At 38.2% G+C, this 16,772-nt stretch overlaps 1 protein-coding gene across 1 annotated transcript in view; it reads right to left on the bottom strand.

The window, feature by feature from the left end:
* LOC120475742 (uncharacterized) overlaps window positions 1-16,772 on the bottom strand; it is a 45,448-nt gene that overhangs the window by 14,741 nt on the left and 13,935 nt on the right. Inside the window, exons 12-21 of the mRNA XM_039666409.2 lie at window positions 16,536-16,589; window positions 16,376-16,429; window positions 15,722-15,760; window positions 15,227-15,280; window positions 14,836-14,889; window positions 7,877-7,930; window positions 3,849-3,893; window positions 3,052-3,105; window positions 1,117-1,170; window positions 762-815 (exon numbers count right to left, since the gene is read on the bottom strand). Coding sequence (XP_039522343.1) covers window positions 762-815; window positions 1,117-1,170; window positions 3,052-3,105; window positions 3,849-3,893; window positions 7,877-7,930; window positions 14,836-14,889; window positions 15,227-15,280; window positions 15,722-15,760; window positions 16,376-16,429; window positions 16,536-16,589 — 516 coding nt within the window. The remainder of the gene's footprint in view (window positions 1-761; window positions 816-1,116; window positions 1,171-3,051; window positions 3,106-3,848; window positions 3,894-7,876; window positions 7,931-14,835; window positions 14,890-15,226; window positions 15,281-15,721; window positions 15,761-16,375; window positions 16,430-16,535; window positions 16,590-16,772) is intronic.

Genomic DNA, 16,772 nt, shown 5'->3' with positions numbered 1-16,772 from the left:
GGGGACCCCGAGAGCAAAAACTACCTAGTAAGCAGATTGATGGCCTTAGGAAGAGATGACTGTGGTGCTCTGGTGCATTATGGGAGAATAAGTCTTGCACCGAGAGCACTCCTGTGTTTGAGAGGCCCGTTACGGAGTGGATGTCCAAGATCACATGTAGTTCGGACAACATCCTCGTCTCTGAGAGTCGAGCTCAATCCCCACAGCGTCATTCCAGACGAAAGTGTGAGCGCATCTGGTTGTTGAAACCACATATGTACATTTTGCTCCTCTCAGAAATGCTAAAAAATAAAGTGTCGAGCGTGTTCTAGGCTATATGTGATGTTATCAGCATCACTGCAGATGAGCATCTATTCATCAGACATGATCTTACCAGGACTGCTACCGCTCGCTCTTACTGCGGTCTTTGATGATGATTTTAGCTGATGATCAATAAAATGCAGTTCATATCTGTAGCTTTCGCTGACGCGACCATATAGCGCGGGAACTGAAGATCGGATTTATATCCGTTTTGCAAAAACACATTTATGTGCACGGGTGTAAAAGGAATCGTTTTGATAAATCAGATCGCTATCCGATCTGAGAAACGCATGAAGTGACCAGGTGTAAACAGTGCCTTAGCGTGTGCTATCCCAGCATGCAACAGGACAGCACTGGCCACCACACACTCATAAGCGTCCTCAGCATGTGTGTATGTGCTAACAGGCTAACGGCTAACAGCACGATTGCACGACTAAATGCAGAACTTCGAAGACTCTTACCTTTTGACCGTCTGTACCAGGATCACCAGCAATGCCTTTTTCTCCCACTCCACCCTGAACACACACACACACACACACACACACACACACACAACACAAGAGGATCTCAAGCAGTTTCTCCATTATAACTCCGCTAGAAGAAGCCGTTTGTTTCCAGATAACAAGCCCAGTAATCACTGTAAATATTAAAGAAATTTGTGCTACAGAATGACTCTCCAGAATCCATTAGATAAGCGCACACAATTCCAGCAACGGAATAAAGGTAATCTCAGGTAATCTCAGCGTGGCTATTCCCACCGGATTCAAGCTCAGGTATTAGCATAATTGCTAGCGGTGATGTTAGTATCGTACAAACCTTGTGTCCGTGGGGTCCGAGTGCTCCAGGAGGCCCTGACGGCCCCGGCGCGCCCTGCAGGGTTTAATCACACACACACACACACACAGAGTGACTGATAACACATGACCTCACTCACCCTGCAAACACCGTTCAGCACAACGCCAGAAGAGATTGGGAAACGAGCTAACTCAAGCTAAAGAGAGCAATCAGAAACTGCAGGAATAAATGACTGTGGAAACAAACAGATAAAAGTTTTACTCGATGAACTTACTTGCATTGGAAAACTTCTCAGAGTAATTAGTTAAGGTCTGCACAACATTCAACAAATCATGTTTTGTTGAGCCAACTTAATACATTTAAGTTCCTGTGTCCCACTAACCAGTGTTGTCGTTATCTGACTAATCCCGCGTCCCAATTCACACACTATCCGTCCTGGTCGTATTATGAGGAAATTAGTGTTCGAACATGCGGATCTGTGCTCAGCGGCTAATATTACCCACAACCCACTGCGAGTTGGACGAGGATTCGATCAGAACACACAAGCACGAATAAAACATGTTTATGTGCGAGACCTCAAAAATGACACTTCATTTCAATTAAATGAATATAGGCTACTATATTTTAGTTTGATAATGTTTTTTATTTAATATTTTGGTATTTCGAAGGGATTTTATCGTATTGAATTATATTTATGAAATAGTTATAATCAGTTTATTACCTGTTTATCGCTTTTTGAGCATTGACCTGAAAATGAAATGTCCATCTTAAAGTGTCGTGAATCTTGAACGCTTTAAAGCACGACCGAACTTCAGAAGACTTGCCAGATCAAAAAGTGAACTTAAACAAAAAACATTAATAGACATTTATTATATACGTTATATAGACCTTTAAGTTTATTCTGAATTTTTTTTTCTAAACATGTTTTATTTCTAAAGCCATAAATCTGAGCTTTCTGTGCGTGCGTGTGTGTGTGTGTGTGGCCGCAGTACCAAACGCTTCCACTAGAGGAAACTCGTCTCTAATGCGTTTAGGATCATTTAACCTTTCCAATCATCTCCATGATTTTGTTTAGTATTCACAAAGCAAGAGCCAAAACCTTTACGTTTCGTACCGTTCGATGAAGTCAAAAAATTCAAAAAACTAAAACGTAATGTTTTTAGGTTAAGAATGATCAAACCGCAGAGAGGGTTCGGTGAAGGGGTTTGAGCGATTAATCAATATCTAACCTGACGAAAATATATTTATTCAATGTTATCCACTATTATATTTCATCTTTTGAACGCATCTTTAATCAAACACATGAGGAGAGTCTGTCATCACGCGACATCTGATTGGCTTTCATTTTTCCAGATCTATAACTATACTTTAAAACAGTCTGATTGCTTATTCAGGTTTGCGTTATGTTTTGAACTTTAACATTATGAAAGAAGTATGAAAAAAACGGTATATGTGTGTGTGTGTGTGTGTGTGTGTGTGTGTGTGTCTATAAGAGAGAAAATATTTCATAGAAATTTAATGATGTCTTAATTTAATGTATTTCTATGCCAAAGCAATGATGATCCTCAGCTCAGCTCACACACACACTGATGCCGTGTTCACGAGTGTGTGTGTGTGTGTGTGTGTGTAGAGTTCTGAAAAACTGACCCGAGTATTGAGAAATGTGTCCTAGTGAAACTGTAATGACCCCTCAAACACCACTAGATGGCAGCAGCGTTTACTCAGTCGAGTGTGTGTGTGTGTGTGTGTGTCCATAAGAGGTCACTCTAACACGGTTTACTCTGAAACACTGATCGCTGCTTGACCTCTGACCCCTGGTCCCGCTCCTGATCTGATGAGCCGCCGTCTGGGACACGATACAATCCATTTTCTCTGAAGTGTGCACTTTCACCGGGTCAGTGTGACCAATGAGGGGCTAAAGAGGTAATCCTGATGCATTGTGGGACGTTTACTCACCGGAGGTCCTCTCGGTCCGGGCGAGCCTTTCTGGCCAACGGCTCCTCCTGCGCCCTACACCCCCCACACACACATCATTAAAAATGGGAGAATTTCACAAAACCTGTCAAAGACAGATTACATTACAAAATCACAAGAATAATTTTTTGCATGACTTCATTTATTTTGGCGCCATTAATATGTTTCACATTGTGGCCTTATGAAACATAAATACATTCATTAATATTATTACACTTTACAATAAGGTTTCATTTGTTAACATTAGTATTATTATTAACTAACGAGCAATGTATTAATCACAATATTTATTTATTCTGAGAACGCACACACACACATACGCACAAACACACACCTTGAAGGGGTTTATTCATTTATTTATTCTGTTAGAGAATTAAATAGTTATAATGAATTTCGTTCTTCTTTTAAAACGTGGCTTTTTAGCATGCAAATATGTCAACATTGATTTTTATTTTATTGTTTTTTTTTTGTTTTTTTGTTTTTTTGTGTGTGTTCGTTTGGGTTTGTTATGTTTTAATTATATTTGTTGTATTTACATTGTATTTTTAGGTTGCCTATTTACATCTGGCCCAGGACGGCAGATGAAAACAAGACTTATCATGTTAATATGCACTGTCCTTGTAATAAATAAACTAGATTAACTATTCTGAGATCACATTTTTAATTGATTGATTGATGTGAGTTGTGATGTGTGTGTGTGTGTGTGTGTGTGTGTGTGTGTGTGTGTGTGTGTGTGTGTGTGTGTGTGTGTGTGTGTGTGTGTGTGTGTGTGTTCATACCTGCGGTCCGATCGCTCCTGCTTCACCGGGTAACCCACGGATTCCCTGAACAAAACAAGATCCGTCAGAGACATACTTCATGTCCTTGTGTTTCACACACACACACACACACACACACACACACACACACCCAAAACACTTCCATCCTTCATGATGCCACTCCATTAATCGTGCGCTGTGGGAAAGCGATTGCTGTAACGGTGGAAGAGGACACAGTCGACTCTCTGACAGTCACACATATTCAGTGTCGCCCCCTAAAACACTTTAATTGAGAAGATCCATTAATCTTCCTCCATCGAGGCTCCGGTGAGAGTCAGTGATGCTCCTCACATTAGAAAAACAAAAACCCCACCGTGGATATTTCCCTCAAAACTCTGACTATCATGCTCTTTCTCCAAGATTACTGTAAAATCACGTCTGATGATGTTTTTACTCCTCTAAAAGGCACGTTTAATATCTCAAAATATATCATGTTTGAGTTTAACTAGTATGTGACTTGGTAAATTACTTGGTAAATTAAATAAATTAGGCAACACTTTATTTTACGACCCGCAAACAACTGTGTAAGTACACTGAAATTACGGTGTACGTTTCTGTAATTATAGTGTACTTCCGTGTAAGTATAAGGGAACAATATGTTAAGTTTGGGGTAATAAAGGGGTAACAAGCAGATATACAAGCAAATTATTTAATTAGTTAAAAAAAAATAACAACAGGTACCTATTCTGTTAATATATTCCAGGCAAAAATTGTATGTCTGTTGTTTATAAAGTGTATCACATTTCTGGCCAAATATGTTCTTGTGCAATGTTACAGGGTAATTTTGACATCTGTGGGTTATATATATATATATATATATATATACTATGATAAAAATTAAATTTATTTGCTTTTCTTACTAGATTACTTAATGTTAAGTCAAAATAATTTGTTTGTGCTATGATTTTAATTTAGACCTTACCATGTGGTAATTAGTATGGTCCTTATCCCATTGAATTGCAATAACACTCAAATGTAAGTGCAAATATACTGTGTAATTAAAACGATTTTTTTTATAACAGTACCTTTCTCTGCAATTAAAGTGCAAATAGTGATGTTTCATATTGCTACATAGTAAGTTGCTTTGTTACCCCCTTGTTCTGCGTAAAAAATTCTCCAGTAATTAGAATATAATAAGAATCATAAATAATATGAATTGAGAATTAGCAAAAAAGTAGTTTTTTCACAGATGAGTTCTTTACTCCAAGAATGAAATACGAGAGCCTCTTCCTTCCTGCCACAAACTCAATAACAACGTCACGAAATACCCTGATGAGGAGCTAGAAGAGGAAATGCCGCTTTTCTTTCACTAGAAAACACTCATGCAACACACTGGGCTTTAGTTTCAGCGGGTCCCGCATCACAGCGGCTTCACAACATTCATCTGTTTTTCAGCACCTGCGGATGTTTGTGTTCACAAAAATAAATCATCTGTTGTAGTTTCATAACAGGCTAATGAACAGTGTGGAGGAAACCTCAAGGTCCACGTCTGATTCAATCTCCCCAAGAAAGGCCATAGTCACACAGCTTTGAAATGGAGATTCCTGCACATTATCTTATTTCATAGTGAGCGGCCTCTGCGTTTCACTCAAAGGCTCTTCTCTGAGGCCATCGCAGGTTTAAGAGGAAACACTGCAGAAGTGTAAGAGTACAGGAAGGAGAGCGAGACTGTTATAATGTAATTACCTGCAAGATGAAAGGTGTCACTCACGACTACAACCATGAGTCAGGTGTTCATTTTCCAGGTAGAGATGGAATGATTAGTAGCAGAAAATGACTTATTAGCAAATCAAAGCAATGCTTTCAAGTGCAAAGCCAAATAGTCCAAATATACAGTGTTGTAGTACTCGAGACTCGGACTCGTCTCGGACTCGGTCTCGAGACCATATTTTAATGGTCTTGGTCTTGTCATGGACTCGTGTCCATTTGGACTCGGAATTGACTCGTACTCGAACATTTTTTTTTTAGGACTCGGAATTATTCCCGAGTCCACTCGAGTTCAATTAAAAATATTTTTCATGATTATTAATGTATGTTAATAAAATATTTCTTTAAATCGATTGACACGCCCAGTGATTGGTGATTTTCTAGTGCGCAACTGCGCATGACAAATTGTAATAAAATTACTTTTAACACCACCTACTATGTGGCCTTTTTACCCTAAACTGATCATATTTTTTAAACTCTAAGTAAATTCAGTAAAAAAAAAAAGGATTTCTCTAAGTAAATAAAAGTAAATTAGGTAATCAACCCTCACTGGTCTCAGTCTCGACTCGGACTCGACCGTCTCTGGTCTCGGACTCGACTCTCTATGGACTCGGTCTTGACTCGGACTCGACTCTCTATGGACTCGGTGTCGACTCGGACTCGACTCTCTATGGACTCGGTGTCGACTCGGACTCGACTCTCTATGGACTCGGTGTCGACTCGGACTCGACTCTCTATGGACTCGGTCTTGACTCGGACTCGACTCTCTATGGTCTCGGTCTCGACTCGGACTCGACCGTCTCTGGTCTCGGACTCGACTCTCTATGGACTCGGTGTCGACTCGGACTCGACTCTCTATGGACTCGGTGTCGACTCGGACTCGACTCTCTATGGACTCGGTGTCGACTCGGACTCGAGTGAGGTGGTCTCGACTACAACACTGCAAATATAACTGACGGATTCAGCTCATTACTGGCACAGGATAATCATTATTTAGAAAACAAATGAGTAAACCCATATAGAGGATTGAGGACGCGTCAGGCATTGAGTGGGAGCAGTGCTTCATTCAGTGCTTTATTAAATGTTTGGGCGACATTAACAAGCAAACCAGGCTTTGTATATTTCTGTGCTCTGCTGCCACTTTCAATAATCCACTGGGGCTGGATGTTCATTTGACACGCAATTATTTAATCTCCACTGGATGTATGGACTAGATCAAATATAAAATCCATTTTTCTCTCATTTAAGTAGACAAACAAAGCTAATGGTAATTGATTACAGATGTAAAGCTGCCCACATCTGAGTAAGAAACTATAGTGAGAGGGTTCTGTGCTAAACAGCCACAGACTCAAATAAAAGAAATGCTTTTTTTCTGTCAAATGAACAGGATGTTTTGACATGCCAACACTTGGCTGTTGTAGATGTGGAGATTGATGGGAATGTCAGATTCTTCATGCTGGCTCTGTAAACACTGCGGTGGATGCAGGGCTTCACACACACTCATTTAGTCTCAGGGTATATACCGTTTTTACAATCAAATTTGAGGCTTTAAATATAATATCATATAATGTGCGGGTTTAGCAACTCTATAGTGATATAATCCAAGTTCAAACAATACTGGTTTTGATCAAAAATTAATTAATTAATTTACTAATAATAAATGACATTTTAGCCTTTAAACTATTTTGTTAAGGGCAAAATGTAAAATCATTATATTTTTATATTAATTTAAAACATGTTATTATCTTATTATGTTTCGATTTTCAAGAATACACATTCGCTTCTTTTCAATCCACCGGCTGAATGAAAATGCAATTTCACTCTCTGAGAAATTCGGGAAGATGAGAAACGCAGCTGCGCTTTTTAGAAATGGGGCACCATTAAAAACACCATAAATTTAACATTGTCATAATTGAAAGCCTGTAGAAGATGCAACAGCTCCACGTTTTTACTGTAAAAACATACAGGGCTTATATATAAGTCATTAAATCATCGCCACTTGAAGTTTAATAACCCCATTAAGCCATATCGCCATTCCTGTACCCAAATTTAAGACCTCTTGAAATAATAATTAAGTCTATTCTTATATAATTTATGACCTTAAATTTGATACAGATGAATTTAGGACTTTTTAAGGACCCTGTTACTTTAAGGAATCACCTAAAATAATTATGAAAGGATTCAGTCAGCATGTGCTGAGGATTGTTTGGTTGGATTAAAAATATGGCATTGAACTGCATTTGAATACATGTGACAGATATTTCACAAAAGCAGCGACTCACTGGAAGGCCTTGCGGTCCATCTGCGCCCGACGGCCCGACGTCTCCTCTCTCCCCCTGAGGAACACAGCAGATTTGCGGATCAACAATTCATCTTTCAGATCTGAAACACTTTAACTGTGGTGCTCCACTTTAAAGGTGAAAAACCAGCTTGAAAGCACTCTCAGAAAAAAAGTGAATTCTCCATGAAGGGTTTAAACGAGAAGGGGATTAGATTCAGACTTGAATGGAGTGTATGTCTGTATATTTGTTTGTTGTCTTGCAGAGTGCCAGATCTCAATGGACACATAAAACAGAGCCTTGTTTTGCCAAACAACCGGCAATGCTGTAATTGCAACGATTTATTCTCCATAACATCTTATGTCTGTCTTTTATGTTTTCTTACTGCTTCGTTCTAATAGGATACACTACTAAGATGCATAAATGAAAAACACATCTGATATATGTAATTGAGAAGTAAAACTGTGCAGCAGGACAGGACGCATATCGCCTTGCCAAACAAAAAATGTTTTTTTTTCACAAAATAACCCAATTCACAGTTTTATGTGAACGATTACGAGGATGATTTTCAGATCATTGTGAAGAAAAAACTCTAGGCCACAACATCCATTAGTCAAAAGCCTTGTGGACGCATATTTCCTATATGTTTTGTGGCCTTATTTCAGAAACTTTCATTTTTAGTTTTTTCAATAACCACGCATAAACAATATTCTCTCAAAAATACAAACATGTACATGTTGATCACATATTATGGTAGCCCTGTTTGTGCTAAATAGAGTGTAATTTCACCTGAGCCATTAATATGTTTATAAGCAACTTAAAAAAGTACAAATGTCAGGGCATGTCAGAACATCTCAAGGACCCCAAATACAGTACATTTCAGACCCCATGCAGGGGGTTAAGCATAATCGGGTTTCACAGACGGCTTAGATTGAGCCAGGATTGGGCCTTATAGTTCAATTACAACATTTAAAGGTCCTATATGTAACTTTTTTTTATAAAATGAATCCTTTTTTTATTGCCTGTGTTTGAAGGGGTTGTAGTCACACATTGCAATGATCCACTTTTTGGGTTTTGCTATTACCTCTGAAGGCCAATATTCATATTTATATGTGAGGTCTCCGGGTCGGATTCCCTGCGAAATCCTTCGGATGTGACGTGCATGCGCGCTCCCGAGCCTCTCTATCCTTATATACAGTCTATCTATGTAATCAACAGCACTTCAGCTGACGAGTCTGATAGCAGCCCAAAACGTCCTGCCCTCCAGCACAACACACACTCCACATAAATATAAAAAACAAACAAAAAAAGTTTTATCTGCTGAAGCTCGTCAGACAAAACGTGAATCTGATCGACTCCGGACGAAAACGCGGATCAACATCGGCAACATATTAGTACAACATATTAGTAAACTAGTGAAATAGCAAGGTAAAACTACATGAGACATTAAATGAATACAAAAGACTTCGGCTTTGTGGAGCGGTCTGAAAGGCCGGGAGAAAGAGAAACTTCAGGACACATAAAAACATCCAAGCAAGCAAACCTTTCATTAGAAGAGCCGTGAGAATGTAAGAGAACACATGATTGTGGACTGTGGTGACCTGGAGCTGGACCCACTCACTACTGCGACTCTGGCCAGACATCTGGAGGTGTGTTAACATAAAACATGGTCTGTGGTGAGCAAACATTCAGAGAGTTTGTGGAAGACACGTCTCAGACGTCCCTCTGATGATGGATGAGCGCTTTCACGTGTTTGTGCTATAGATGTTTCTGATATTGAGGTATCACTCATGTTAAACCTGGACGCATTGGAAAAACATGCATGTGCAAATGCTATTGCATCCCTTCTTTCTGCTAATTGGAGCTGAAAAAATGAATAACACACACTGTAAACCGTGATTTTAACGGTAAAATACTGTAAAAATGCTACAGTGCAAAACTGTGGTAAACAGAAAGTTTCCGTACTATACACGGTAAATAACTGTGATATAATTTTACAGTAAAATACTGTTAAATTTACCGTTTTTGAAAGTGAAAAAGAACAAATCATTGTATAATTTACAGTGAAAAACCGTAAATTGACATTCCCACAATTCCCTGTGTGACACTTCACATTTTATGTATTTTTGTTGAAATAACTATGGTTCCTCATAGTTTTATAGTTTTTTTTTAATCAGTTATGTACATTAGGGTTATATGTTACATTTAATGTTGTTAAATTAAGGTTTATTGCATTTTTTTAATTTCATGTGTGTTACCATGATGGTGCTTAATGTTTGTGTGAATGACATTGTGCAGCTTCTTTAATTAAGTATTGCTCATGTAACTCATCACTGCTGTGATGATTGTTGGTTGTTACAATAGTCTAAAACAGATACATCAATAAGTTGGTAAATCCACATTTTATCAGAAAATAGATTATGTTTTTTTACTGTAAATTTTAAGTTAAGTCTGTAAAACCAATAACGTTCCTACCGTATTTTTAACGGTAAAGTTATTTTTTACAGTGCAGTTTCCCCTTAGTCTTATTGAAACAATAAGTGCAACCACATATATATAAATGCAATAATTATATCATAATGCTGGATCTCATGGTGGAGGAGGTGAGAGAGTAGGGCTGGACTTTAAGGATCGTGTGTCGAATGCAGAATTACAGTCTCAGAACTGCCGGTTTTTATATAATTGTCCACATTCTCACAGCGTTTCTGGACTAAATTGATTCAGACATATAATTTCAGGTGTATGATGTGCCAGAAACATAAAAGAAGTTACTACTTGAAAACCGTGTTGTTTGAAAACATCACTTATATGTGTGGATGTGGTCACATACTCACAGTAAAATGAGTTTCTGTGCAACTCTTGCAGGACTTCCAGCACATGCTGCTTTACATCTGAATATTACTGATAAATCATCATACGTCTATATTTTCATCAGCATTTGATATTTACAGAATGTTTGAAAAGTGGACATCTCTGATTCATGCATTTATAAAGCATTATTGTGTTGACTTCTCTTCGCCAGTCGGACCGAGTAAAGTGAACACACAGCTAAAACTATATATATATATATATATATCTTCTTTTTTTTGACTGAACCAACTGTTTGCATTTTTACTTATGCTTATTAAAAAGGTGTTTAGATATGTCTGGAAAGTGTTGTTTCTGGGAAAACAAGACAAAAGTACTAATTAAGAGAATTACTTTGTGCTGTGACAAAAGTCCTTCAGAATAAAGCCTGCGAGTGTGAGGGCTGTGGAAGTTAGGAACAGCACATAAACACGTGTGTTTGTTTACATATGTGTACATGTGTGTGTGTGTGTGTGTGTGTGTGTGTGTTTATGTGTGCAAATGTATTTGTGTGTGTGTGATCTGATTCCGAGAGCTCCTAAGCACTGGAGCCGTACGGCCACATGAAGGCGCGGCGCGGCTGTTATCTCCGTCTCTGCGGCTTCATGTGCAGCTGTGGGGATCTGTGGGCTTTTAATAGCCATGAAATCCAGAACAGGGAGGTTTTGACCCAGTTTGGGGTTATGTTGGGACTGATTCTGCTGGAGTTAGGAGCTTGTTTTAAAGAGTTACACCGCAGCATGAGTGTTAAAATAAAAACAGTGAGAAGTCCTCTGTTTGCAAGCCGAGAGTGTTGAACTTTACAGCGGCGGACCGTAAACTGAACCGCGACTGCACTCGATGCTGACTGCACATTAAACTGATGTTTTCTTTGAATGGTCTAATAAACAGTGATTTGCATATTTTTAAGAATTAATCAGGAGAGGAGTAACAGAAGTAGAGGAGTAAAGGGAGAAATGAAGGGTGAATGTATAAATTATATTTTTTTTATGTTCCCAAAACAAATTTAGAAGAAGAATATAGAGAAGGATTAGAAGCAAACTTGATAAATGCATGACAACAATATGTTGCAAGAACATTTTGCTAACATTTCCCATTCAATTATGAAAACATTATTTCTAATATTCCCTGAACGTTCAAAACATCGAGTTATTTAAACGTTTTAAAAACTTGTTTTTCCTGGTTATATGAACATTAAGGGAACTTACCACTTTATAATTTTGCAAAAGATTATGGGAATGTTTTGAATGTTCTCTGGAAGTCCTGAAACAAGCTGAAACATTTTAAAAACTGTAGACGAATGGGGATTTACGAAGGTTGGATTAAAAATGTTAATGTGACACTCACAAGAATAGGTCTTGCCCTCTCGTAATATTTGGAGCAATTTCCAAATAATGTCCATAATGTTGGCAAATCTTCAGCTGTCACTCTCTGTTCATCATTTAGACTTTTAGAAAGTGAGAAAACAAGTGTCTTGAGCGGTTCCCAATGATGGCATCATCTTCCTGAACATTTCCAGGATGAGCGAACAGAACGAACATTACTTCGTTTGTCAGCCCAGTGGAAACATGTGTTGACAGATTCAAGTGTTTTTAGCAATGATTTCCTTCGTGAAGGGCTGACAAAGTCCCATTCACAGCCGTGCCTGAGCAAACACGGCGTTACGGCACTACTGAACCTGTCCTTCAGCTGAAGCCAATGAAGCTGTTTCAGAGAGAGACCGTGAAGGAAGACTACAGTCCAACGTTTAGATCACAGCTGACTTTGAGTTGATCCGCTCGAAGCTCATCCTTAAAGTGTGTGTGTATTATATTATCTATGTTTAAAATGATTAAATAATATAATTTCATCTTAAATACATTCCATCATATAGAGTAAAAGAGTAAGAAAAGCTGTGTTATAGTTATTCTCTGAATGATAAAAGGTGTTTATTGTGAGAATGGCACCAGAAAGCCCTTATATGGAGATGTGTGGGCGTGTTTATGCAAATGACCAACGGCCGCTCATTTACAGTACTCAACAGTCACTAACACAGAGCGAGGTTAACAACAAATTGATGTGCGTTCGAAACTAGGCGCAGATTTGTCGTGAGAAGTTACGAGAATATACGAAATAAGCCACGCAGTTATTACTCATGCAGTCTCACTTCCTGTTACATGTAACAACGGAACTAATTTGCATAATGCCAGTCTAAGGTGTTGATTGGCTTAGCGGTGTCTCTTAGCCCCGCCCTCTAACGCTCTAGTTGTGTCTGAGACTGGAAGAGATCGGTTCGTGTGAGAACACACTGTTTTCTGCACTGCAAATATTTACATGGATCTCAAAGGACGAGGACTCACACTGGAAGCGATACGAGAACGCTGTCATTCATGTCCGTCAGACGGATGTGTGTCTTCAGTGATTACGAAGAGCGCGGAGGAACACAAGCTTCACACACAGATCTGCGGGTCATAGATGCTCAAACTTTATTTGCATCACTAGAACCGTCAGATTTAGAGCAGTACCTAATGTGATTAATTATTCAAAAACCATTAAAGCATTTAATCACGTCCTCTTACTCTTGAGTTGCTGGTTTAAATGTTTGGTTTTTGTGGCTTAACAACTGTGTTATTAATATTAGAAAGGGTCAGACTAATATTCTTAAATGTATTATTTAAATCGTGCCATTTTACAGATGTTACAGTTTGGTTTTTATGTTTCTATTTTATGTATTTATTCATTTTTTATCATTCAAAAAAGTTACATTTTGTGTACTCAACTGTTTTAAAGTTTTAGGGTTGTGAGATTTGTGTTGTTTTTGTCTCTTCTGCTTTTATTTGATCAAACATACTGTAAAAACAGTGAAATATTATTATAATGTAAATCCTCTGTTTTCTATGTGAATATACAGTAAAGTGTAATTTATTCCTGTGATCAAAGCTGAATTTATCATCATTACTCCAGTCTTCAGGGTCACATGATCCTCCAGAAATCACTTTAATATGAGGATCTGATGCTCAACAAACATTTATGATTATTATCAGTGTTGAACACAGATGTGCCGCTTCATATTTCTGTAAAAAAACCGTCATAAATTTTATCTTTCATGATTCTCTGATGAATAGAAATTTAAAAGGAACAGAGTTTATTTAAAACTTTTGTCACATTATAAATGTCTTTACTGTCACTTTGGATCAATTTAATGCATCCTTGCTGAATAAAAATATTAGTATCTTTTTTGTTTTTTTACTTGCCTCAAACTTTTGATTGATAGTGTTTATTAAATATGCTTTGATGAAATGACTAATGGTCTCTTTAAAATGCCACAGCTTTGTAGACGCCATATTAGGTTTAGTGAATTACACGTTTGTGAAGAACATGTTCACCTCTTCTGTCTGCAGTGGGAGCTGGAAACCCAAATATACATCTCCTGTTTCCTACACATAATGATGATGATTTCAAGTCGTTTTGTCTAATTTGCAGGAGAAAGTCATTTGTCTTGCTTAATCAAGATTGCATCTGAGAAAACACTGTTCTGAAGTTCACTTCTAGAGGATGAAATGACTTGTTCATGTCAACAGGGATTGTTTATCTTGCTGGCCATAATTATGTTCATCTGAGCTTCAGTCTCTCGAGTTCCTGTAAACCATTAGCCGGTGCAATGTTCCCTGAAACTTTATCAAGGCAAATGCATGCTATTTATTATCCTAGTGGCATCAAGTAGAACCGCAGGACCAGATGATGCTTAACAAGCTTAGTTTCTTTGGTTATGCTTAATAAAATGCAAAAATATATAATATATAATATAACGCAGTGTAACCACTTAACCTGTATAGATCAACGGCTGCTTCACGTTTACAGCGAGATACCGTGACTCAAGACACTAGCAGATGTTTAACAGTAACGACTCCAGCATTACTGTAATATCTGTCGACACACAGTGAACGACACTTCAGATCCTCATTACAGCGACAGGAGGGTGTCAGATCTGCACTGACGAGTTATGCTTTACTGGACAAAACTGCTTTTCCAGAAGCGTTCATAACACCTGGGCTGGGCTGGCTTGTGTGTTTTTTACTAACAAAAAAAAAAAATCTACACTTTTGACAATGAAAATGGTTTGAATGTTCTCTGACCTTTGACCCAGCAGAGCCGGCAGGTCCGTGGCTCCCAGGGAGTCCTGGTTCACCCTGAAGAATGCACAAGAACACAGATATAAGAACACAGATATAAGAACACAGATATGAGAACACAGATATAAGAACACAGATATAAGAACACAGGTATAAGAACACAGATATAAGAACACAGGTATAAGAACACAGGTATAAGAACACAGGTATAAGAACACAGATATAAGAACACAGATATAAGAACACAGGTATAAGAACACAGATATAAGAACACAGGTATAAGAACACAGGTATAAGAACACAGGTATAAGAACACAGATATAAGAACACAGATATAAGAACACAGGTATAAGAACACAGATATAAGAACACAGGTATAAGAACACAGATATACCATTGGCCCGGGCTCTCCATGAGGTCCTCGTTCTCCTTTCTGCCCCTGCACGCCCTGTTACACAGGGCATTTTCTCAGTGTCACACAATTTAATGAATTATGGAATTAATGTTTCAAATCTGGGCAGAAAATTGATAACGTGTTGATCGTCCTCTACTTGCTGTAGTGATCTGAGGCTACTGTAAATATCACAAATGCTTGTGACAGCATGCAATCTATTAACTGCTTATTTCTTTACACTAGTAATTACATTGTAATACTGTATTCAAATTTGTACATTTTAAATGAAATATATTACAGTATTAAAATATTTGTAACACAGAAAAAGAAAAGAAAACTGACTGTAGTCCAGTGAAAAGTAAAGTAATGCAATGTTATTTAAATCAGCAAAAATTAAAAGCAAGCACAAGAAATAAGACCATGATCTATGCATCTATGCACTTTACAATTGAAAAAAATAATAATATGATTATTATAATTGAAAGAATATAGTACCTTTTCTCCTGGCTTACCAATGACTGGTCTCGTTGCTCCCTGAAACACAAAAGTAGATCTTCGATATTTTATTAATTATCTTCTTTTTTATTTATTTTCCACACCCAAACTAAAGCACTGCACATCTGTGTGGTGGACTGAAAAGTTTGATATCTGTCTTTCAAATGTAGTGAAGTTAAAATAAAAAGTTTCCAGAAAAAAATAATACTCAAGTAAAGTACAGACACTCAAAATTGTAGTTCAGTACAGTATACTCAAGTACATGTGCTGTTACGGTCCCCCTGTGCTCTCTATCGGGCCGAACACCGTCCACACACTCATGTCACACACTGAAGCGCTGTCCCACATGACGCACTATACACTTGTACACTATACACTTATGCACTTTGTACCGTGTAGTGTATGAACTTTATACGTTTATTTTGTCTTTCAACATCGGAGTCTGAAAGCCCATAATTAAAGCTTTGCCAGTCGAGTGCATGAAGTTTTTTTGGTTAAATAAGTGCACTTTTTCTTTTTGTAATTTGCAGTGTGACTACACTATTTATACTACAAAGTGGCATAGAATAGTGCACGAGTACGCGATTTGGGACGCAGCTTGAGTGTGCTGATAGATAGAGGGAAGTGAAGTGTGCAGTCAGTGAGAGCTCCTACCATTGGTCCAGGCGGGCCCGGTTCCCCTGGCAACCCTCGTTCCCCTCGCTCACCCTGCGTATGAAATACACCGAATATGATTTGCAATAAGTGCAAAGCTCACCAGATTACAGCTAAACGCATGTGTAAATATGTGTGTGTTTTCTGATGGGAGACTCACTTTCACTCCCTGCTGCCCCGGATCGCCTCTCGGTCCCGATACACCGGCGTCGCCCTACGAGACACAGCAAACACAACGCTGGCGTCTTCATCAGATACTGTACGACTACACTGTGCAAATATTCAAAAACTGCAACAGATCTAACCTTACATTTCATGTAATTTTACAGTAAAATACTGTTAAAGGGTACAATATGCAATATGGTTTCGCCACCAGGGGTCGCTAACCTCTTACAAT

The sequence above is a fragment of the Pimephales promelas genome, chromosome 22 (genome assembly GCF_988280905.1).
Source record: "Pimephales promelas chromosome 22, fPimPro1.hap1.1, whole genome shotgun sequence".
In the NCBI taxonomy this organism is placed as follows: Eukaryota; Metazoa; Chordata; class Actinopteri; order Cypriniformes; family Leuciscidae; genus Pimephales; species Pimephales promelas.
This window is presented reverse-complemented; position numbering and strand designations above follow the sequence as displayed.